Raw genomic sequence first — 25829 nt, forward strand, 5'->3', positions numbered from 1 at the left:
TGGAAACATGAGGCTGCACAGAAAAAGTTTGAGCTGATTTTTCAACAAGTACTGGTTTGTTTCTGTTTTTTCTATGTGTCTCTCTCTTCTAAGCTGAAAGTTCTTTGGGGGCCGAGACCATTTTTTCTTACTGAGCCCCTAGTGCTGGGCCTAATCGACAGAAAATACATAATAAATGTTGGAAGAATGGGCAACTCCCACACATGTGTGTAAATTTGAGGGAGAGAGCATAAGTGTGGGCCTGGCCAGGAGCCAGATTGCCACAAGAATACCAAGAGATGGATCACTTACGTATTTGCCAATATTCAGAAGGAAATTTAATAATTGCCTAAGTAGGGATCCCTGGGTGGCGCAGCGGTTTGGCGCCTGCCTTTGGCCCAGGGCGCGATCCTGGAGACCTGGGATCGAATCCCACATCAGGCTCCTGGTGCATGGAGCCTGCTTCTTCCTCTGCCTATGTCTCTGCCTCTCTCTCTCTCTCTCTCTCTCTCTGTGACTATCATAAATCAAAAAAAAAAAAATAATTGCCTAAGTACTTTGGGGAGATCTCCCTAAATCTTAAAAATAATTGAAATTAGCATATTATTCTAAGGCAAGGGTCCTTAGAATAAAGGATTATGAATTTGGATAGAAAAACTTATATTATTTTTACTAACCTCACACTGAAACATTTCCTTCAATATTGAATGTAGGTCATAGTGGTAGCATTAGTAGTATTTGTAACTCTTGCTATTAAAAGCCATAGATATTTTCTTTTTTTAAGATTTTATTTATTTATTCATGAGGGACACACAGAGAGGCAGAGACATAAGCAGAGGGAGAAGCAGGCTCCATGCAGGGAGCTTGATGCGGGACTCGATCCTGGGACTCCAGGCACACCCTGGGCCAAAGGCAGTCGCCAAACCACTGAGCCACCCAAGCGTCCTGCCATAGATATTTTCAATATTAGTTTTTGCATGTACTTCACAATATTATTTATGCTCGTTATTTTCATATTGTAATTATTAAACCTGCCACTTGATCTCGTTATTTAAACCATTAATAAAGCACATGTGTTTACCCATCTATAACTTTGTAATCATTGTATTTTTAAATTTTATTTTAAAATATTCTGAAATTCTAGAGTAAGCAAAAGCAGTGTCCTAACGATAGAAATCAGATGAGTGGTTGCTTCTTCTAGAGAAAGTTGATTGGGAAAAGGATATCAGAGAACTTTCTAGAGTGATGGAAGTGTCCCATGCATAGTGTGTATATTATCACGGGTGACTGAATGTTAAACTTGAGGTCTGCATTTCACTGTATGTAAATTATACCTCAATCTAAAAACTAGTACATGTAGAACTATTCTTAGAAGGTGTCTGTAGGCTTCATCAAATTGCCAAAGAAATCTGGTAGCAAAAATGGTTAAGAACCTTTTTTCTGAGGCCATATCCTGTTGCCTTTACTTTTTTCTTTCTTTTTTTTTTTTTTTATTTTTTATTTCTTTATGATAGTCACAGAGAGAGAGAGAGAGAGAGGCAGAGACACAGGCAGAGGGAGAAGCAGGCTCCATGCACCGGGAGCCCGACGTGGGATTCGATCCCGGGTCTCCAGGATCGCGCCCTGGGCCAAAGGCAGGCGCCAAACCGCTCCGCCACCCAGGGATCCCTACTTTTTTCTTTCTTGTGTACCTTTTTTCTCGCAGTTACTTTTGCTATCCATTTCCCTTTTTTCTAAATGTGTTCTCACTTTTTTGACCTAGGGAAAGTTAGAAAAGAAAAATAGCAGTTAATGAAAGAAATTTTTTGTTTGGCTTATTTGCCACTTTCTTGAAGCCGGTAAGGTAGCTCTCCTAATATAGTTATGTATTTCCTTAGACTTGAAGTAATTTCTAGTGAGAACTACTCTTCTAAAAACTAATTTGTAGATGATTCCAAAATGGAATGACTTTTCTTACCCAGTTTTCCTTGGAGTTTTAGTAGGATTTTTATCTCTTTATATCATTGAATATACAGTTCTGTTGTGAAGTAGCTGTGAACATTTATAACAAAGATTGGAAGGAAATAAAATGTATTAGGAGTCAGAAAAGCATCAAGGAAGAAAGGAAAGAAAAATTAATATTACTGACAGTCTAATCCAGATTTTTTCCCCCAGAAATCCCATCTAGGTATCCTAGATGCAGTGTGATTATATATTCCAAATTCAAATTTGTTTTACTTCTGTAAGATTCAGAATAATACAAAAATCAAATACTAACATTCATTCATTCATTCATTCATTTATTTATTTATGAGAGACAGAGAGAGAGAGAGAGGCAGAGACACAGACACAGGCTCCCATGCCGGGAGCCCGATGCGGGACCCAATCCTGGGACCCCAGGATCACGCTCTGGGCTGAAGGCGGCACTAAACCGCTGAGCCACCCAGGGATCCCCCTATATTTATTTTAACTTAAAGATGTTAAACATAGTGGTAGATCATGTATAGAACAAACATTATGCTTTTAGTGGCACACGATGCTAAGACTACTCCTTATATAATTCTTGTTGCCTATCATCTTATAAACTGTTAGTTTAACTCTACTGTTCTAACATTTTCACAGTCTTTTTATTTAAATAAATTTAGTAGGATACTTATTTTAATAGATTACAAAGTATTCTGAGAAAGATTGAGCTAAAATGGATAGTCCTAACAGATTTTTGTCAAAATAATGTCTGTGTCTTTTATGACTTGGTATTAGATAAAAACTTAAAATACTATTTGGCGGTTTCTTTGCAGCCTCTCGTGTGGAAACTTTGAAATACAGAGGAGAAACAATAGCTAAGGAGATCAGTGAAGCCATGAAGGTAAAAGCTTCTGCTAAAAAGTTATAAAATGAACAAAATGTAGCTAAGTATTTGCTTTCAATATCCATATGTATTTTAGTCTATTGTAACAGGAATTCTCAGTAGTCTTTTAAGTAGATCTTTAATGAATTTATTAAAGTGACAATAACATTGAGAATAACATTTAGTAGGCACCAGTATGTGCCAGTTTTATATCTGGCTTCTTTGACGATTGATTATACTTTTGAATTCTGAGAGGTAGCAGTCTATCAAAAAATTCTGGATAATAATACCACCTAACATTTAGTGAGCATTTATGGGTCATGTATTATCTAACTGCTTTACATATATTACCTTATTTAATGCTTGCAATAATCCTATGAGATAGATACTGCTAATTTCCCTATTTTATAGTTGAGAAACTGAGAGGCACAGAGAGGCTATAGATTGCCCAAATAAGTCAGGACTTAAACCTTGGATGTTTGGCCCCAGACCCTTTTTTTTTTTTCTTAAACATTTTATTTGTTTATTAGAGAGAGAGAGAGAGAGCACGCACATGAGAGAAATGGGGGGGGCAGAGGGCAAGGGAGAAGCATACTCCTTGCTGAGCAGGGAGCCCAATACGGGATCATAACCTGAGCCCAAGGCAGATTTCCAACTGACTGAGCCACCCAGGCTCCCCTGGAGCCTATGTTCTTAACTGCTATATTATGCTGCATATCCAACTTGGAGTCCTAATATTATTATAATAAAATTGTTTATATTCTTGACAGTCATTTTATGCACATAGGAAAACATTTGGATTTCTAGTGTATGGAAATTATTTTAAAATTCCTCTGAGTCTTCCAAGTTCTGATAATTTTCTGTAACATTCTTTTTTTTTTTTAAGATTTTATTTATTTATTCATGAGAAACAGAGAGGAGAGAGAGAGGTAGAGACAGAGGCAGAGGGAGAAGCAGGCCCCATGCAGGGAGCCCGATGTGGGACTCAATCCCGGGTCTCCAGGATCAGGCCCTGGGCTGAAGGCAGCGCTAAACCGCTGAGCCACCTGGGCTGCCCTATAACATTCTTCTGTGGTTTGTATTGATTCCATGATTTTCTTCTGGTACTCATAGCATGTTCTTTATCAAGAGTTGGCAAACTGTGGTGGGCAAGCAAAAACCCAGCTTGCTACTTAGTCTTTGTAAATAACACTTCACTGGAACACAGTTATTGCCATTCATTTACTTATTATCTGTGGCTTCTTTGCATTATAGTGGCAGAGTTGAGTGATTGTGATAGAGATGTAAGGCCCTTTACAGGAAAAATGTACTGATTCTTGCTCTTGATGATCAAGATTTCTAAAATACTTACTATCCTAAAATATGGAATTTTCAGACATTAAATCCTTGGCTCTGAAATTCTGTTTCTTCCTGCGGTCAAAGTTTTATTTTACTATCAGGCATTGTAGGAATAGAATGTATATTTTTAGTTTTAATTTTTTGTTAAAATCTTCAGCTAATAGTATTTTAAGATAAAGCTGAATATCCATGACCCAAATAATTACATCTTAGGAAAAGCTTTGACCTGAAAAATTAAAATCTAGAGTGTTGTCTCTATCTCTGTGTGTTTGTGTTCCAGCCTGAGATTAATGTTATTACTGTTGTTTGTTTAAGTCCTTACCTAAATTAATTGAACAAGGAGATGGATTTTCCCAAGTTTTAAAGATGCAGCCTATTATCCAGCTCCAGAGAGTCCACCAAGAAGTCTTTTCCGGCTGTTATAAGAAACCAGATATTAAGCCTGAGAGCTTTATAACACAGATAGAAACCACACCAACAGAGACTTCAACCAGAAAAGCCACTGACGTGGTCCTGAAAAGAAGGCGAACTGAAGATTGCCCCCAGAGAAAACGGTATCCATTGCGGCCAAAGAGAATTAATCTTGACACATAAGCTCTTGTTTGTCTTGAGAGTTGAAATTCGGCACTGTCAACAGTCTAATGCCTAGACAGGACTTCATTTAAAAAGATAAATAACTCTTTAACTAGCGATTCCTTTATACAAAAATAGTAGCGCTGTGCTGGGATATAATGTAATAATACTATTTTCTTATCACTTCGTCTTTAGTAGATGAAAAGTATATTTTTAAAATATTGACACAAAGCCCATCAGCAGGCATTGAGAGTGCAAGCTTTACTGCCCTTAAATGTAATCAACCCTTGGCTGCCTTACAGCTTTTGTGGAATATCACAAGTAGCACATTCTGTTGGATTTCTAGTATACATCTTTCTTTAAAAAAGAGCAGTGTCACAGTTGTCTCTATAAAAGTGCTAAAAGTAATCATCAGTTCTGTGTGGGAGCCAGAAGCAGATAAGGTTTTAGGTTTTTTTCCAACACAATTTGATTTATCACATTGACATGCACATGAGAAGACTGACTTTGACTCTGCTATTCCAAGTTCAGCTAATTTGGATTTGTGGTATTATTTTTAGGATTTTTCTGCTTTTGTTTTGTAAAACAAAGAAAATGACTTATTTATATAAGACTTTCTCTTAGAAATAAAAATTGGCATATAGCCAGTGTTTCTTGTTTTCCATAGGCCTTTCAACTTTTAAACACTTACTTGGGATGAATAGTTTCTTTTCAGGATTTCTCATTATTTCTTTGTACATAATTGCAGTTAATATATACTGGATTAAAAAATAACAAACTGTCATTGTGGAACAAATATAAAACTGAACTATTTTACATTTAAGGAGATTTATTTAAAGATATTATTGGTAGAAGGCTGAGAAAGTTATATCGCCTATAGTTTTAACATTTCACCATAGTTTCTTATAGTTCTTACTGTCTCTCTTCACATTAATACAATGGAGGCAGGGCCATCTAACTTTTCTCCTTTGGATGACCATATAACTTCATTTATTTGCAGAGGAATTTGCTAATCATGATGTTGGAAAATTATACTTTTCTTGTTTATTATGTCTTAACAATCATAACTGTCTAAATGTGGCAGAAAGTCTGTTTCAGTGAAGAAAATTTGCAAAGCCACTTTATCGCACTCTGTATTTTAACGTTACAATTTGAGATGTGTGTATTTGTAATAGCAGTGCTTTTATTTAAAATAACGTACAAAGACTGAAGTCTTGATATTGTGTATTTTTTAGTCTTGAAGTCTGCTTTAGTTGAATGGTAGGTAAGCATCCTGCATTTCAGAACATTATTAAAATTTCCCTTTAAAATTGTTTTGAAGCTACAGAATATTGTTATTCTAATACTAATACTAATGTAATTCTAATAATTCTATGTTTTTTAGAGTATAAAATTCTGTCTGAATTGTTTCATTTCAGTAGCCTGTAAATAGAACAATTATTCTCCTCGATTAATTACATTGTCCTTGTATAAGAAAATGTCTTCTTTTTTTAAGAGCTACATATTGAAATACATAGAATTTAATGACTTGATGTCTTGGATTTGCTCTGAAATATGTTAGCAAAGAGAGAAAAGGAATAGATTAAGTAAATGTAACAAAGATTTTAATAATGTTGGATCTGTGTGATGTATCCATCCTTCTACTCTTGTGCCTATTTGGAAATTTTTATAATTAAAATAAAAGTTTTATTTTAAAGTTCCCAGACAAATGAAACTTGAAATCCCCGAGAGCCCAGTTTTACTCCACAGAGCAGAGTTCCAAGTGAAATACTACTGGGGAGGGCAGTATATTAGCATTATTAACTAGGATAAGCATGGCCTGATAGCAGTAAAAGTATTGGGTAAGTGTGTGTGTGTGTATATATACATATATATATACATATATATTATATTAGTAATCTCCACACTCAATGTGGGACTTGGACTCAACCCCAAGATCAAGAGTCACATGCATCTCCATCTGAGCCAGCCAGGTTCCCCAAGTATAAATTTTTAGGAAGAGAAATTGAATTCCTGCATAAGCCAAGAATTGCTAACTAAGATAATGAAAAGTAAGAAAGTCTATAGTTGCAGGCAATGTTGAAGAAAAACCAAAATCAGATTTTTTGCAACGGGCTTGCTGCCATAACACAGGTGTCGTGAAAACCACCACTAAACCTAAACCAAAATGGGAAAGGAAAAGACACATCAACATCATTGTCATTGGACACATAGATTCGGGCAAGTCTACCACTACTGGTCATCTGATCTACAAATGTGGTGGGATCGACAAAAGAACTATCGAAAATTTGAGAAGGAGGCTGCTGAGTTGGGAAAAGGCTCCTTCAAGTATGCCTGGGTCTTAGATAAACTGAAAGCTGAATGTGAATGTGGTATCACCATTGATATTTCCCTGTGGAAATTCGAGACCAACAAGTATTATGTGACCATCACTGATGCTCCAGGACCCAGACTTTATCAAAAACATGATTCCAGGCACATCTCCAGCTGACTGTGCTGTCCTGATTGTTGCTGGTGGTGTTGGTGAGTTTGAAGCAGGTATCTCCAAGAATGGGCAGACCCATGAGCATGCCCTTCTGGCTTACACACTGGGGGTAAAACAACTAATTATTGGTGTTAACAGAATGGATTCCACTGAACCACCCTACAGCCAGAAGAGATACAAGGAAATCGTTAAGGAAGTCAACACCTACATTAAGAAAATTGGCTACAACCCTGATGCAGTAGCATTTGTGCCAATTTCTGGTTGGAATGGTGACAACATGCTGGAGCCAAGTGCTAACATGCCTTGGTTCAAGGGTTGGAAAGTCACCTGTAAAGATGGGAATGTCAGTGGAACCACACTGCTTGAAGCTCTGGATTGCATCCGGCCACCAACTCGTCCAACTGATAAGTCCTTGTGTCTGCCCCTCCAGGACATCTACAAAATTGGTGGTACTGGTCCTGTCCCAGTGGGCTGAGTGGAGACTGGTGTTCTTAAGCCTGGCATGGTGGTTACCTTTGCTCCAGTCAATGTTACAACTGAAGTAAAGTCTGTTGAAATGCACCATGAAGCTTTGAGTGAGGCTCTTCCTGGGGACAATGTGGGCTTCAATGTCAAGAATGTATCTGTCAAAGATGTTCGTCATGGCAACATGGCTGGTGACAGCAAAAAATGACCCACCAATGGAAGCAGCTGGCTTCACAGCTCAGGGGATTATCCTGAACCATCCAGGCCAAATCAGTGCTGGATATGCACCTGTGCTGGATTGTCACACAGCTCACATTGCTTGCAAGTTTGCTGAGCTGAAGGAGAAGATAGATTGTCGTTCTGGAAAAAAGCTGGAAGATGGTCCCAAGTTCTTGAAATCTGGGGATGCTGCCATTGTTGATATGGTTCCTGGCAAACCTATGTGTGTTGAGAGCTTCTCTGACTATCCTCCTCTGGGCTGTTTTGCTGTTAGTGACATGAGACAGACAGTTGCTGTGAGTATCATCAAAGCAGTGGACAAGAAGGCAGCTGGAGCTGGCAAAGTCACCAAGTCTACCCAGAAAGCTCAGAAGGCTAAATGAATATTATCCCCAATACCTGCCACCCCAGTCTTAATCAGTGGTGGAAGAACGGTCTCAGGACTGTTTGTGTCAATTGGCCATTTAAGTTTAATAGTAAAAGACCGGTTAATGATAACAATGCATCGTAAAACCTTCAGAAGGAAAGGAGAATGTTTTGTGGACCATTTGGTTTGTGTGTGTGTGTGTGCGTGTGGCAGTTTTAAGTTCTTAGTTTTTAAAATCAGTACTTTTTAATGGAAACAACTTGACCGGAAATCTGTCACAGAATTTTAAGACCCATTAAAACAAAAGTTTAATGAGAAAAAAAAGAAAAACCAAAATCAAATGTTGGCCTCCTTATGGTAAAAGGACTGGAGATTGGATGGAGCCTTAAAATTTGCTTTCAACAAAAAAAGTATAGCACAAGGAGGTCAAATCCAGTTCTGAGAGAGAGAGAATACTGTTAAAGCAGCTGGTTTCTGAAGTGAAGGAAAATCTGTTCTCTAAATTTTAGCCATTGGAAACTGTATTAGTCTGCTTGAGTTGCTATAACAAAATATTAGACTGGATGGCTTCAAAAATGTAAGTTCTCACATTTCTGGAGGCTTAAAGTCCATGGCTAAAATGTTAACAAATTCAGTTTCTGATGAGGTCTCTTCCTTTGTGTAGGGGAGTGGTGCTGATATCTCTTATAAGGACATTAATCCTATTGGATCATGGTCCTACGCATATGACCTCATTTACTCTTAATTACTCGCTTAGAGGCTCCATCTCCAAATAGAGCCACACACACAGGGTGTTAGGGCTTCAATTATGGATTTTGAGAGGACCCATTCAGTCTGTAACAGTAGACAACAGAAATCTTAACCTAGACTTTCTTCTCTGGGTCATTATGACTTGGGCTGCATGAAGAACAAAGTCGGTAAAATCCCAACTTTTTTTTTTTTTTTCAAAATACAGCTATCTCTAAGACTGAATTTGTTTGACTTCTGTTGAAGGCTATGTTTTTTTCTTCTTCATATACATCCATTCAGCAAATACATGTTAGGTATCTGCTCAGTTCAAAAGTCAGAAAAGAAATAGTCTCAGAGCCAGATCATCTATTAATTATCATTAGTTAATATTATTAACCTCTCAAGTTGCTATTCTAACATGGGAACAATGATAATACCTACATCATAGGGTTATTACGTGAAGTAAATGTGATAAAGTCCTTAGGCTAGTACTTTGCACATAATTTACATAGTAAGCATTCTATAAGCATTATTACTATTTGGTTTGATGAAAGAAAACACTCCTAGGATAAACATTGTCTTCAAGAAACCCATATTCTAATGAGAATGATCATGTAAACAATGATCATGCAAGGCAGTTAATGCTATATAAATGTATATGTGGCAAATTTTGGGAAGAAGTCATGACAGTCTTTGTGGAATAGGTGACATTTCGGCAGTTTTGAGTATTTTAGGCAAAACAGGAAGATTCCTGGCAATGTAAAGAGAATTTTGCAAGGCATATGGTTGGGAGAGAGCTTGGCCTTCTGAGGAGCATCAGGTAAGGTTATACATATAGGTCTTATCTAAAAAGATTTGTTGTAGGTGAACTTGAAGAGAGGTAAGGTCAGCTCTTAAGAACTTTATATTTTTTAGAATTGGCAATGAGGAGCCATCAACTTCAACAAAGGAGGGGAAAGGAAGGGGAAATCTGTTGAATCCATTTTTTTCCTTGGGTAGCATTTATCCCAGAATAGTAAAAATGAGAGAAACACAGTCATCTGATGATGAAACCAGGAGGTTTGTTGCTCAGACCATAGCATATGAAGAAGGAATGTGTATGGAGGAAACAGCAATGAATTAGCAGATGGGAGGAAGATCAAATCTAAGTGCTCGCAGAGGGAGAATTGGTAAGAGAATTTTGCCAGTTTGCCCCCAGAATCTCTGGACAACTGAGAAATGGAGGACACTGCAAAAATCTGAGATCAGATGGAACAGCCTGAAAATGAGATTGTGTTCATCACCCCTCCACTCACGTCTGCCAGAGGAGCTTGTTTCTGGGGGGGGGGGGGGGGGGAATAAAGAGCCCTAGAGAGTAAAGGTGAAACTCAGAATAAACAAATGGTCAGAATGAAATTCTCTACTGGAATGGTAAAACTTGAAGTTCCGAATACCAGCTGCTTGGCTTATACATTTTAGATGGTCCTTTAGAGAAACTTAACAACTCAAGAAAAAAGCTGTGAATAGTGTGATATTTGGAGAACCCAACTGACATTTTCAGCAGGCCAGTCCAATCACCTTATACTGCAGAGCCGTTCAGTGTTTAAGTCCCACTTGCATAGAGCTTCCAGAAGCATTTTTGTATTTCACTCTAAAAAATAAGTGGACATAATAGAAAACCGAAGCTAACGCACATATCCATCAGTAATAGAACGAAAAAATAAATCGTGGCATTTACATACATTGAAACCTAACCCAAGAATTTTTTAAAAAAATTAGTTACTGATAATACACAACATGGATGAATCTTAGAGATGTTATGTTGAATAAAAGAAGCCAGGTACGAAAGATTGCATACTGTGTATGAAATCAGAATAGGCAAAACTAATCTATGGTGACTATCCGTGGAGAGGGGGGAGATAATTAATTGGGGGTGGATGGGCACTGGGAAGTCTTTTGAGTGAAGGAAATGTTTTATATCTTGATCTGAATGTTGCTCACATGGCTGTATATATAAACTATGTAACTACATATTTATTTTATTTCATTTAAGTTTTATCTAAAAAAAATAAATCAAGATTTCACCAGACATTTGAGGGAGGCATTTATTTATTTATGATTTTTTTTTGTTTTAAAGAAAGTGTGTTCAAGTGGGGGTAGGGCCAGAAGGATAGAATGGGGCTCAATCTCATCACCTTGAGATCATGATCTGAGCTGAAACCAAGAGTCGGATGCTGAATGGACGGAGCCACCCAGGCACCCCTTGAGGGAGGCCATTAAATGCAGAGAACAAAGACTATGAGTTCCACAAAGGAAGAAATCTTTGTTCTGATGTATCCCAAGCACCTAGAAAAATGCCTGGCATATGATAGTTTCTCAGTGTATATTGGTTAACTGAATAAATGAAAACGAACACACAAAAACCAAAGAGAAAACAGGACCTCAAAAACCTACAGATAAATACAAAACAGTTTCAGAATAATTACTATCCCAAGGATAACAGAAGATATTCTATTCGTTAAAAAGAAAAACAAACAAATATGAAAGAGTTCTTGAAAATTAAAGGTGTAAAAGTTGAAAGAAATTCAGTAGGAAGGCTGGAAGATAATATGAAATTTTCCCAAAAGTAAAAACAAAAAGATTAAGAGCAATTAGAAAAGATAATAAAGAGAATAAATTCAGAGGGTCCAATATCTGATTGATATCCTTTCCAGAAAGTACAGAAAAGAGCCAAGGAGTCACAATTATCAAACATAATGCAGTTACCATGCGACCCAGCAATTCAATAATAAATTCAATAAATAAATAAAATCTTAAAAAAAAAACCACAAAATCATTTCCAACAGGGCACATCACTGAGAAGTTAGAAGTTTCTAAAAGCTTCCACTAAGGCAGAAAGATCATAAACGAAGAGCATTTAGCATGGCATCAAATTACTAAACAGTAAGTAAAAAAATATTTTATTATTATTATTATTATTTTTTATTTGAGAGAGAGAGAGCATGAGCCAGGGAGAAGCAGGGAGCCTGCCACAGGGCTCTATCCCAGAACTCCAGGATCACGACCTGAGCTGAAGGCAGATGCTTAACCAATTGAGCCACCCAGGAGCCCCTAAACAGTAATTTTTAATGTAGAAGTCTCTGGAGCAATACAACCTAGAAATTCTCAGTAGAAATGATTTGCGGCCTAGGAATCCATATCCAGCCAAACTATTAACCAAGTGAGAGGTAAACCTAAAGTCATTCTCAGACACGCAAAATCTAAACAAATGCAGCCTTTAAAAATGTACATTTGGGGGGATCCCTGGGTGGCGCAGCGGTTTGGCGCCTGCCTTTGGCCCAGGGCGTGATCCTGGAGACCCGGGATCGAATCCCACGTCGGGCTCCCGGTGCATGGAGCCTGCTTCTCCCTCTGCCTATGTCTCTGCCTCTCTCTCTCTCTCTCTGTGTGACTATCATAAATAAAAATTTAAAAAAAAAAGTACATTTGGGAATCCCTGGGTGGCTCAGCGGTTTAGCGCCTGCCTTTGGCCCAGGGCGCGATTCTGGAGTCCCGGGATCGAGTCCCATGTCAGGCTCCTGGCATGGAGCCTGCTTCTCCCTCTGCCTGTGTCTCTGCCCCTCTCTCTATGTCTGTCATAAATAAATAAATAAATCTTTAAAAAAAATTAAAAAAATATGTACATCTTACCCCCAAAACATGCTGTTTGGGACACTCCTAGTAGATGTGCCCCACTACAAAGGGTAAACAAAAAAGCAACAGCCGTGGGATCTAGCAAAGAGCAGCTATAAGATGGGAGAGCAGCAAACACAAGTCCACAGGACGCTAGTCAGCAAGTGGAGAGGAGTCCAGTCAGACCAGGTTGGACTATGAATACGCAGGATCTGAAAAGAAGTATTTTCAGGAGGAGGAAATATAACTGACAAAATGAGTGATAGTTTTAACCACCTGGAAAACTGTATAAAGGAGATATTTTGTGGCATTCAGATGTTGGGAGAAACAAACCAAGTAAGAAATCAGGCAATTACTATAGTAAAAGCAGAAAATTGTACAAGTAAAGAAAGGTAGTCATAGTTACAAATCGGCTTTATAGTGACCAGTGTTTATATAGGCATAATAATGAACACCCTAAATCTGAATATAATAATTAAAAAAAAAGCTGGAACTGTTATATTGGAAAAGACGAATTAATTAGTAGAGGAAGGGCACTCAGCAGTCAGGGCGGGTAGTGGTCAAAGCACTGGAGCTGGGTTCAGGGTTCCTCCTTAACTGCTGGGTTTCGGGGAAAGTCCAGAGTGTCCCAGGGCAGGAACTGGAGCAGTGAGGGTGACAGGGATGGGGGCACGGAGGGAACTCTGTACCAGCTAACACAGAAGTCCATTTTGTAATACCGAAATAACTCATGTGGTTGGAACTGTGTAACCATCTGAATAGGCCATGAAATGGGAATGTTGGGGAGTGAAATCTTCACCACAATTAAAAGCCAGTGAATAATCTCTGAAATAGCTGAATCAAAAAATAGCGCAATATGGGTATTATTCAAATACCAGAAAAGCAAACAAACAGCTAAGAGAGTGGAAAAGTGAATGTACCTAGTGGGTGAAGCGGGCCAAGGAACTGATATTTTTCTGTTATACGCCGTATAGATTTGATTCTCTATGTGCATGTAATATTTGCATAAAAATAAATTTGACTTTTAAGTGATTTAAAAACTCACACAATACACAAGTGAATATGAGTAATCTTTGACTCTATCTTCCATTCTTCCTTTCACTGAGAATTAAGAAACAAATTATACCCCAGAGGCTTTCGCAGGGTTTCAGTTCCATTCTCTCAGTATATTTCAGATAAGATTTGGAGACTTTGTTTTTAGCTGAGAGTTTAGTTTTGGTTTCTTCAGAAGGTTTTTTTTTTCCCCCATGACCTATTGCTTTGCAAATAGATTCTATTGTAAAGCCTCTATGTACAAAAAGGACGAAAAAAAGTGTCTTTCTAGAGAACCATGAAGAGGTTGTAGTGATTTTATGAAAGGATTTGGGGGAAACCAATGTTCCTATACATTTGAAACTTTAGGGCTAAAGAGTCTTCCCATAATCATTGCTTATACCCTGTGGGCGCTTTGCTAATATTAGTTGAATGAATGAATGATTTCATGGTGCCAATTTCTGACCTGTCAGTTCCCTCTAGATCACAATCTCAGACATTAGTGCCTTGGCACTCATTTATTTATTTATTTTCATATTCATTGTTATTTGAGTTTAGAAGTTGGGCTTAGTACTGCAGGAGGTGGGAGGTGGGGGAAGTGGGATCTAAATCCCTGGGAAACTGGCCTGAGATAGAGCTGAGTCTCTGGGTTGCTGAAGCTGGAGTCTAATCCCCATATCCCTGAGGACATCAGAGCAGAGGTGGGCATTCACACCTCTCAGACTGACTCCAGGGTTCTAGCAGATATATTTTCCCTCTGGCCCTCTTTTCCTTTGGTTACATTCCTTTGACTTCTGGGTGGCCTGATGTAGCCACATAAGAACACGGGGCCCCTCAGAGTCCCCTGCTCCAGCTGGTCCCTGTGCCTGTGAAGGATTAGGCCGTGTGTGTTTTCACCTTGACTAGCCTCATTCAGAGAACCGCTCCAGGCCTTTGGGTTCATCCCTGATCAGAGATTTGAAGGCCTCCCTTGCGGCCCACAGGTGGGGCCCTGCAGCCCGCTCCTGCCATGATGGCACCTGAACGCCCTTCTGTCCATCTCTGTCCCCCGGGTGCCACCTTGATGGGAATCCCCTCCATGCCCCCCTTCACCAGCCCATAAGTATACAAAAGAGCATTTCACTTTTTTTTGTTGTTGTTGTTCCTTCAAACGCTTCTGAGGTTTAGTTTCCCCCATGAAGCAGCCAGTGGTTACCCTCCCCCTCAGGGCCCAGAGCTGCCTGCATCACCCCAACCGCCTCTTACTCCTCCCTCCCCTGCCCCCTGGCTGCACTGTTGCCTTGGTGGCTTTTTTTCCTTTGTTCCTGCATTTGAACCTCCTGTTCTTTTGAGCCAGTTTACAGCTGACCATCTCTACTAGAAGAGTAAACAGAAAAAGAAGAGAGATGCTTTACCTGTGCAACCTGCTTCATTTCACTCCCATATTAAAAAAAAAAAGGTGGAAAAGAGGTTAAAATAAGGGTGGGTATGAACTTTCGCTGCTTTGTCATATTCTGCATATGCCAGGCATCCGCCTCCCTCTGAACCTGTGAGGGTGTAGAGATTAGGGGACGACAGCAGCAGTGTAATAGCATTTGGGCAACTTGTAGGACACCTCTGCTCTAGGTCCCAGCCTCAGAGCCTTGTGGTCTTTCCCACTCACGTGCCATACAGTATTTATTTATTTATTTAAAAGATTTTAATTATTCATTCATGAGAGACACAGAGACAGGCAGAGAGAGAAGCAGGCTCCCTGCAGGGAACCCGATGCGAGACTCAATCCCAGGACCCTGGGATCTCCGCCTGAGCCGAAAGGCAGATGCTCAACCACTGAGCCACGCAGGCATCCTATCACAATATATTTTTGTAAAAGATTATTTATTTATTTATTTATTTATTTATTTATTTATTTATTTATTTATGAGAGACAGAGAGAGAGAGAGAGAGAGAGAGAGAGAGAGAGGCAGAGACACAGGTAGGGGAGAAGCAGGCTCCATGCAGGGAGCCTGATGCGGGACTCGATCCTGGGACTCCATCCGGGAGTCGAAAGCAGGCACTCAACCGCTGAGCCACCCAGGCGTCCCTGCCAATGTTTTACAATCATTTTTCACACACGCCTTCTTTTATTCCACAAATCCTCGGTGAATCCAAATAGTGTGCTAAGGTGTGCATGGAGAGGCCCTTGTACGCCAAGGCACAGACCCTGCCCATAGGCAAGGTACCCTTGGTCACTGGAGAATCCAGTGGGTAAAGGGGGAGCAACGGGGGTGGGGGTGGGGGTGGAAGGGACACACACCTCACTGTTGCTGAGGTTCCAGGTTCCCAGAAGGAAGATGAGACTGAAACCCACAGGTTTCTGAGACTTCTGAGGAATTAGCTGCTTGCAAGAACTTGGTTTGGTTTCAGCAACCATGATGGGGTATTAAATAATTCGTGTACTTTACTGGCAAGTGTTGATACTGCATTTTCTCTTTGTTAGAAACCCAATCCAAGACTTTTTCTTTTAGAAATCATCAGATTTGGCAAATGATTGCTTCTCTAGAAGTACTTCTTACTAAAATGAATCTTCATTTCTTTTGTCCTTTATACTCAAAGGGAAGAAAAAGTTCAAGGACATAAGTAAACGCTGCATTCTCTCTGCCGGGGTGATGGACTCCCTGACCTCTGTGTCCTGACCCCAGCCCTCCCTGCTGCCCTCTCTGAAACACTGGACTTAATTTGCCTGGGGGTTTTGCCCAGACCCCCTTCTCCCCACCCCCCAGCTGTTATGTGAGTCGCAGAGAACGGAAACGGAGGAGGGATATGCTGAGATGTGGGAACACAGGCTCAGTCGTCAGGTGTACCCCTATGTTGTCTGTGAAGGTGGTAAACTCTCTGGGGCTGGGGGCTCATCAGGTGGTATATGCAACGTGCAGAGAAACCTGTGGTTTCCTTCATTATTTACTACATCGGCCCAGTGCCTTAGAATGCTCAGAAACCATGTTTTTCCCTAACAAACTCCTTTTCTCTTTCATCTCTCCCTAGAAATCTGATCTGAAAAAAATTGTTTCAACAAACCCACAGTGTCAGATTTGTTCTAGCAACCATGAGTTCAAGATAAAGATAATCCAAAGTAAAGGAAGAGATTCCGTGAAGCCCCAACTGTAACCATGCTGCAAGATTGGGGGAAAGTCCGTTAATAAATAGTGTGAATTGTAGAACTATGGAAAGCAGCGTATTTTTATTTATTTATTTATTTATTATTTTTTTTTTTTAGCAGCGTATTTTTAAAACAATCTTGTCAAGTGTACACTATATGCCCAGGATTATGCAAAAATACTTTCTTATGAATCTCCTATGAAGACTGTTTAAATACAGTCTTGTAAAGTTATTTGCTGAAGCAATAGTAATAAAGTACTAGTAGTTGCATGTGTGGCGTGCTTCCTAAGTGTCAGGAACATGCTAAGAGTTCACGTGCATCATCTCATTAAATCTTAGAACAATCCATGAGGTAGAGGCGAGCATCTCCATTCTCATGATGCAGAGATAGAGGGGAGAGAAAATGCACACCCAGCTACTTTCCCAGGGGTCTGCAGAATCTCACAGGGGGGCGAGGTTGTGTGACTCCAAGCCCTGCCTGTGTGTCTCCCTGGGGTCCACAGCAAAGGCCCCTTGCCCTGGATCTCAGATACCTGTGCCATGACACCACAGCCACCTTACTGGTTCCTCCTCCCCTCTTCTCCTCCTCCTCCCCTCTCCTCCTCCTCCTCCTCCTCCTCTTCCTTCTTCTTTCTTCTTCTTCTTCTTCTTCTTCTTCTTCTTCTTCTTCTTCTTCTTCTTTCTTCTTTCTTCTTCTTCTTTCTTCTTCTTCTTCTTCTTCTTCTTCTTCTTCTTCTTCTTCTTCTTCTTTTTCTTCTTCTCCTCCTCCTCCATCTTCTTCCTTCTTCTTCTTCTTCTTCTTCTTCTTCTTTTCTCCTTCTCCTCCTCCTCCTCCCCTTTCTTCTCCTCCTCTTTGATGATTTAGGATAACATCTGTTAACAGCAAACGTTTCTCAATTTTCCAGGACTTAATGAAGAGCTAACATTGCCAGATTCATTGCAGCATCTAAGAAATTGCCCAGAGTGGTTTAAAGCAGTTGATTATCTGAAGGAGATTCAATACAGTAGTCTCCCCCTGCCTTATCCGTGGTTTTGCTTTTGTCCATTTCAGTTATCTGTGGATGACTATGTTCTTGAAGCGGATGATCCTCCCTCTGGTGTACTGTCAGAAGGTCAATAGTTGACCAATGCTACAGTACAGTGCCTGCGTTATTCACTTCACTTCCTCTCATCACATAGGCATTTTAGCATTGTGTATCATCACAAGAAAAAAGGGGAGTACAGCACAGTAAGATATTTAGAGAGAGACCACATTCATATAACTTTTATAACAGTATATTTTATCATTGTTCTATTTTATTATTAGTTATTAGTTATTACTACTAATGATATTACTGTGCCTAATTTTTAAAAAAGATTTTATTTATTTGCACATGAGAGACACAGAGACAGGGGCAGAGACATAGGCAGAGGGAGAAGCAGGCTCCCTGCAGGAATCCCGACGTGGGACTCGATCCCGGGACACCAGGATCAGGCCCCAAGCTGAAGGCAGATGCTCAACTGCTGAGCCACTGAGGTGTCTCAACTGTGCCTAATTTTTAAGCTACTTTATCACAGATATGTATGTATAGAAAGAAAACAGTGCATTTAGGATTCTCTACTATCCATGGTTTCAGGCATCCATTGGGGGCCTTTGAGGCCTCACATCCCTTGAGGATAAGGCGGAGCCACTGTATGTCCTTTTGCTGTCAATTTCTTGAGAAGTATAAAGCATCTTAGCCAACCATTCCCTCATTGTGGGAAGCTAATCATCATGTTTGTTCAGAATTACACTTAGAAGCAATTCTGAACTGGGAAACTGAGAATTGATAAGGTTTTTTTTTTTTTATAAATTAATTTTTATTGGTGTTCAATTTACCAACATACAGAATAACACCCAGTGCTCATCCCGTCAAGTGTACCCCTCAGTGCCCGTCACCCATTCACCCCCACCCCCCGCCCTCCTCCCCCTCCACCACCCCTAGTTCATTTCCCAGAGTTAGAAGTCTTTATGTTCTGTCTCCCTTTCTGATATTTCTCACACATTTCTTCTCCCTTCCCTTATATTCCCTTTCGCTATTATTCATATTCCCCAAATGAATGAGAACATACACTGTTTGTCCTTCTCCGGTTACTGTGGCCAAGTTCAAAAAGGGTGTTGCCTGAGTTCTCCTCTGGGATTTTGATGGAATCTTGTCTCACATTTAGATCTTTCATCTATTTGATTTATCTTTGTGTATGGTGCAAGAGAGTGGTCCAGTTTCATTCTTCTGCATGTGGATGTCCAATTTTCCCAGCACCATTTATTGAAGAGACTGTCTTTCTTCCAGTGGATCGTCTTTCCTCCTTTATCGTATATTAGTTGAGCATAAAGTTCAGGGTCCACTTCTGGGTTCTCTGTTCTGTTCCATTGATCTATATGTCTGTTTTTGTGCCAGTACCACACTGTCTTGATGAACACAGCTTTGTAGTACAACCTGAAATCTGGCATTGTGATGCCCCCAGATATGGTTTTCTTTTTTTAAAATTCCCCTGGCTGTTTGGGGTCTTTTCTGATTCCACACAAATCTTAAGATAATTTGTTCTAAGTCTCTGAAGAAAGTCCATGGTATTTTGATAGGGATTGCATTATACGTGTAAATTGCCCTGGGTAACATTGACATTTTCACAATATTAATTCTGCCAATCCATGAGCATGGAATATTTTTCCATCTCTTTGTGTCTTCCTCAATTTCTTTCAGAAGTGTTCTGTAGTTTTTAGGGTATATTTTGAGAACCATTTGAATGGTAAATGGTTCTCCAACCTTTTATTTTCAGGTTGTAGGTGTCCTTCTGTCTAAAATGAGTCTCTTGTAGACAGCAAATAGATGGGTCCTGTTTTTTTATCCAGTCTGAAACTCTGCGCCTTTTGATGGGGTCATTAAGTCCATTCACGTTCAGAGTTACTTGAACTTCTTCTTAAAGGGGAGTTTTAAGAGTCCCCCTTAAAATTTCTTGCAGAGCTGGTTTGGAGGTCACATATTCTTTCAGTTCCTGCCTGTCTTGGAAGCTCTTTATCTCTCCTTCCATTTTGAATGAGAGCCTTGCTGGATAAAGTATTCTTGGTTGCATGTTCTTCTCATTTAGGACCCTGAATATATCCTGCCAGCCCTTTCTGGCCTGCCAGGTCTCTGTGGAGAGGTCTGCTGTTACCCTAATATTCCTCCCCATGAAAGTCAGGGACTTCTTGTCTCTTGCTGCTTTAAGGATCTTCTCTTTATCTTTGGAATTTGCAAGCTTCACTATTAGATGTCGAGGTGTTGAACGGTTTTTATTGATTTTAGGGGGGGATCTCTCTATTTCCTGGATCTGAATGCCTGTTTCCCTTCCCAGATTGGGAAAGTTTTCAGCTAGGATTTGTTCAAATACATATTCTGGCCCTCTGTCCCTTTCGGCGCCCTCGGGAACCCCAATTAAACGTAGGTTTTTCTTCCTTAGAGTGTCATTTATTTGCCTTAATCTGTCTTCATGGTTCTTTAATTGTTTATCTCTTTTTTCCTCAGTTTCCCTCTTTGCCATTAACTTGTCTTCTATGTCACTCACTCGTTCTTCCACCTCGTTAACCCTCGTCGTTAGGACTTCTAGTTTGGATTGCATCTCATTCAATTGATTTTTAATTTCTGCCTGATTGGATCTAAATTCTGCAGTCATGAAGTCTCGTGAGTCCTTAATGCTTTTTTCTAGAGCCACCAGTAGCTGTAGAATAGTGCTTCTGAATTGGCTTTCTGACATTGAAGTGTAATCCAGATTTTGTAACTCTGTGGGAGAGAGGGCTGTTTCTGATTCTTTCTTTTGAGGTGAGGTTTTCCTTCTAGTCATTTTGCTCAGTGCAGAGTGGCCAAAAACAAGTTGTATTGGAACACGGGGGAGTATCACTGGTCCGTCCAGCTGGTTTTCTGGGGGAGGGGCCTGCTGTGCTGATTTTCAGGTGTTAGCACTTGGGGGAGCTGCTCTGCCCCTGCCTGCTGCAGGGCTCAGCGGGGGTTGTTTACCCCGTGGGGCCCCAGGAGGAACAGCAGCAGTTGCTATGGCAACTCTGGAAGCCTGGATTCAGCCTCCGCAGGAACTACGGGGCTCGGGGCTCTCGGTTCTCCGTCTGCAGGGCCTGGAGGCTCCGGGGCGGGGCCGCTGATCTGCTCAGCTCGGGGCAGGAGCGTCCTCGCTGTCCTGGGCCCTCCCGGCCTCTGCCTGTCCCGGGGGAGGCCGGATCCTGGGCTGTGTCCCGGCGCCCTGTGCTCCGGGGCCTGCGCTGGTGGATTCGCGCTCCCGCCCCGCAGCCCCCTCCGCGGAGCCGCCGCCCGAGCCCCTCCGAGCTGCTCCGGTCCCGCCGTGCGCGCTGCAGCCCTTAGGGAGCTCGGAGCACTCCCCTGCGCTCGCAGGTGCCTGTTAGTGTCCCCGGGAGCCCGAGGGCATCCCCGCCCTCCCGGGTCCTGCTCTAACTCCCTGCGAGTCCCTTTCCGCCCGGGAAGGTTGGTGCAGCTCCTGCTCCTTCGGGACGGGGCTCTCCTGTCCTGGGGACACTCGCCCCGGCCTCAGCCCGGCTCCTCGCGGGGCCCCTCCCCCTCGGAGGCCTTTTGTTCCTTTATTTCTTTTTCCCCGTCTTCCTACCTTGATAGAAGCGCGGACTCTTCTCACTGTAGCGTTCCAGCTGGTCTCTCTTTACATCTCAGGCCGAATTCGTAGATTTTCAGGATGGTTTGAAGGTTATCTAGGTAATTTGGTGGGGACAGGTGACCTGGGGACCCTGCTCTTCCGCCATCTTGCCCCTCCCTCTGATAAGGTTTTAAAGCAACTTTACAGAGAGTTGAGTCATCACGTTTTGGGGGGAATTATGTGCCACACATTTAATTCATTTCTCTCTTTGCTGGCATGTTTGTGATATTTATCTAAATTATAAAAGAAATAATTTAGTTGATGGCTGCTCAAAATTGTAACTGTCTTCCAATTTCTTTTTAAAGATTTTATTTGTTTATTCATGAGACACACACACACACACACACAGAGGCAGAGACACAGGCAGAGGGAGAAGCAGGCTCCATGCAGGTAGCCCAATGTGGGAATTGATCCCGGGACTCCAGGATCACGCCCTGGGCTGAAGGCAGGTATTAAACCACTGAAACATCCAGGCGTCCCTCTGTCTTCCAAATTTATGCCCCGTTACAAGAATGATCTCTTGAAAACGCTGACCTGACTCATTTTTGTTTCCCTAGTTTACCCTTGTTCCCTCCAGGCCTTTCACATCTAAACTGAGGCTTACTGCCCCTCAGTAATGAGCAGAGGGCCATGGGCCCTGCTAGGAGGAAAGGGACATGGAACAACTGGGCATCAAAGCAAGTTCTGAAAGCCCACTCTTGTTCATAAAGAAAAGGTTTTTCTAAATTCCATGAACCTCCAGAACACCTGGGTGGCTAGTGGATGAACATTTGCCTTTGGCTCAGGGAGTAATCCCAGGGTCCCAGAATCGAGTCTCACATTGGGCTCCCTGTGAGGAGCCTGCTTCTCCCTCTGCCTGTGTCTCTGCCTTTCTTTCTGTGTCTCTCATGAATAAATAAATAAAATCTTAAAAAAAAATCTATTAACCTCCATGTCACACATTAAGAGCCAGATCTGTGGACTGACTATAAAGCAGTCTAGGAGAGGAAGGAGACCTTTGTCTCCTCTTTGTCACCCCTCTGGCCCGGGATGAACTATGGGAAGATGAAAAGGATGAAGCTGGTAGACCTAGAGCCCCACTTCCCATTCCTGGGGAGTGATCTCAGACTAAAGTGGAATGAAGGGACTCTGAGAGGACACAGCCCGGAAGCACACTGACCCTGTGCCCCTCATCTAACCATGATCAGACAGGAGGGTAAAATCAATGCTGTGATGGTGCTCCACCGTGCAGCCCTGTGTCTCTGCCTCTTTCTGTGTGTCTCTTACAAATAAACTTTCAAAAAGCAAACAAAACAAACAAACAAAAAATCCCCACAATGTCAGATATGCCCAGAGACCAGGTGGACAGGGACATCATCATCATGGAAACCAGAGGGGCCAAAGAAGGTATAGGGATGTGCACGGATGGCTCTAGAAACCCTTCTTCAGGGGATCCCTGGGTGGCTCAGCGGTTTAGTGCCTGCCTTCGGCCCAGGGCATGATCCTGGAGACCAGGATTGAGTCCCACATCAAGCTCCCTGCATGGAGCCTGCTTCTGTCTCTGTCTTTCTTTCTCTCTCTGTGTCTCTCATGAATAAATAAATAAATTTTTTTTTTTAAAAAAAGAAACCCTTCTTCCCTCTACATTCACATCCACATGCAATCTTAGTGAGAAACAAGGAAAAATAAAAGATACTAAATCATCCAGAAGAGCCAGAGTTATCTCCTAAAAACTCTTTAAATAATTGAATCAAACTAGATTTTCAGGGGATCAGTGGCTCAGTGGTTTAGTGCTTGCCTTCGGCCCAGAGTGTGATCCTGGAGTCTCAGGATCGAGTCCCACGTCGGGCTCCCTGAATGGAGCCTGCTTCTCCCAATGCCTGTGTCTCTGCTTCTTGTCTCTCTGTGTCTCTCATGAATAAATAAATAAAATCTTCAAAACAAAACAAAACTAGATTTGGACTAATGCTAGTGGGTTTTTTTCCTCCTACCACCCAACAGAATAGTAGTTTACAGGGAAGATCTGATCCTTTTTTAAAAAATTTTTTATTTATTTATGATAGTCACAGAGAGAGAGAGAGTCAGAGACATAGGCAGATGGAGAAGCAGGCTCCATGCACCGGGAGCCCGACGTGGGATTCGAGCCCGGGTCTCCAGGATCGTGCCCTGGGCCAAAGGCAGGCGCCAAACCGCTGTGCCACCCAGGGATCCCTATGATCCTTTTATTTTCTTTCAAATCACTAACTACCTGTCCTGACACTATTTATTTAATAGTACCCACTGATTTGAGATACCACATTTTCCATTTAATAAAATCTAAAATAAAATCTAGTATCTATTTCGGGTCTGTTTCTATTCTGTTATATGCCCACACCAAATTGCTTTAATTTTTATAGTTTTATGATATATTTATTCTCTTTTAAGACTCCTCTTCCTCCACTTATTATCATTATTTTTCTGGAAAGTTCCTGGCTACTTTTGTTTATTTCCTCACATGAAATTTAGCCAAAAAAAATCTTGTTGGTGATTTTTGGGATTACACTAATTTTATAGCTCATTTTAAGGAAGATGGACATGTTAACTCTTTTTTTTTTTGAGATTTTATTTATTTATTCATGAGGGACACAGAGAAAGAGAGAGAGGCAGAGACACAGGCAGAGGGAGAAGCAGGCTCCATGCAGGGAGCCCGATGTGGGACTCAATCCCCCGTCTCTAGGGTCATGCCCTGGGCCAAAGGTGGCGCTAAACTGCTGAGCTACCCAGGGATCCCCGACATGTTAACTCTTTTTTTTTTAAATTTTTATTTATTTATGATAGTCACATAGAGAGAGAGAGAGAGAGAGGCAGAGACACAGGCAGAGGGAGAAGCAGGCTCCATGCACCGGGAGCCCGACGTGGGATTCGATCCCGGGTCTCCAGGATCGCGCCCTGGGCCAAAGGCAGGCGCTAAACCGCTGCGCCACCCAGGGTTCCCTGTTAACTCTTATCCAAGAACTTGGTATGAGCTAATTTATTGGCTTGTTTTTAAAAATCTTTTGCTACCATGATTCTACTTGATTGTTAAATTTGGAAGCATTTAATCTATCAACATAGAATGCCACTTTGGAAGATCATGTACTCCTCTATTTTCAGGAACAACTGGTGTTTTTGTTTTTTATTTTGTTTTGCTTTGGTTGTCAATTACTCTAAAACAAATCATCCCCCCAAAGTGGCCTAAAACAATAACCACATGGTTATTTGCTCATAGGTCTGCAATCTGAGCTGGGCTCAGCTGGGTGATTCTTCTGCTGGTCTTAGTGATGGTCACATCATGTGGCTACACTCAGTTGGCAGGTTGGCTGAAGGCTGAGTTCAGTCAGAACTCAGGATGGCTGAGCTTCTCTCTCCTTGTTGTCTCAGGACCTCTACCTTTCTAAGTGGCATCACCACATGATCTCTCCAGCAGAGTAGCTGGACTTCTCATATGGTAGCTCAGGGCTCCCCAAACCACAAAAAACAGAAACTGACACATCTTCTTGAGCTTAAACCTAGAACTGGCACATTATTTCTATACTCTATTATTTAAAGCAGGTCATAGGTCCACTCAGATCCAAGAAGGGGTGGGTGTGAGGGCTACACAAAGGCATGAGTACTGAGAAGTATGGTCCAATTTGGACCACCACATTTATGGGCCATCATAGTAGTCTTAAAAACTTCCAGTAGGCATTACACTATATCTCCAGTGTCTAACACAATGCTTGGCTCCTAGTAGATTCTCAGCACACATCTGTTGAATGGCTACTACTGAAGCATCTGGCTAATAACACTGTATAGATAAGCAGCACTACTGAAGATATAGTTCAGTTTCTGGAGGCAAAGTCTGAGACACTATCTGCAAAGTTATACCTAGAGCAATGCTTGTTTGCTGCTCTTATGTGTTGGAGTCATTTACACATCCGTTAGATACCATCCTACTTCTTTGAAGGCATCTTACTTCTTGGAAGGCATCACCTATTATTATGCCTCAGGAAGGCATCTTTCCTGAGAATCTATTCAAAATACACATTAATAAATAAGTTGCAGCATTTATGTTCTGTGGAAACAAAGGGGAAGTTCTTTGAGGATAGTGGTTAGTGTGGAGGGAGGCCAGGAGGTTTCATTGTTCTAGTGAGTCAGGGAAGACTTCCTGGAAGAGGTGGTTTCAGAAACCCTTTGAATGACAGGAGAAGATAGAGGTTGATTGGGGATATTCTGGGCAAGTAGTATAACCTAAAAGAAAAATCCAAAACACAAGGGTAAGATGGATAAAGGGGTTGGTGAATCACTGCAAAGAATGGAGGGCCAATTTGGGAAGGTGTTTGACAATTGTCCAGGCATTTTCTGCAAAAGCTTTCCAGCGCCTGAAACGCTTTTGCAAA

General features: G+C 41.3%; 1 protein-coding gene and 2 pseudogenes across 2 annotated transcripts in view; all 3 read left to right on the plus strand.

Moving 5' to 3' along the window:
• Positions 1-6416, plus strand: part of NSL1 (NSL1 component of MIS12 kinetochore complex) — a 35136-nt gene extending 28720 nt beyond the window's left edge. For both annotated transcript variants that reach the window (XM_055319387.1, XM_055319388.1), the window contains exons 5-6: positions 2757-2824; positions 4460-6416. In XM_055319387.1, the coding sequence (XP_055175362.1) occupies positions 2757-2824; positions 4460-4738 (347 nt within the window). In that variant the 3' untranslated portion in view covers positions 4739-6416. The remainder of the gene's footprint in view (positions 1-2756; positions 2825-4459) is intronic.
• LOC129505803 (elongation factor 1-alpha 1-like) lies at positions 5975-10277 on the plus strand (annotated as a pseudogene).
• A 12492-nt stretch (positions 10278-22769) lies between these two features.
• The window catches only part of LOC129505804 (proteasome maturation protein-like), a 4873-nt pseudogene continuing 1813 nt past the window's right edge, over positions 22770-25829 (plus strand).

The sequence above is a fragment of the Nyctereutes procyonoides genome, unplaced genomic scaffold, assembly GCF_905146905.1.
Source record: "Nyctereutes procyonoides isolate TBG_1078 unplaced genomic scaffold, NYPRO_anot_genome, whole genome shotgun sequence".
Lineage (NCBI taxonomy): Eukaryota > Metazoa > Chordata > Mammalia > Carnivora > Canidae > Nyctereutes > Nyctereutes procyonoides.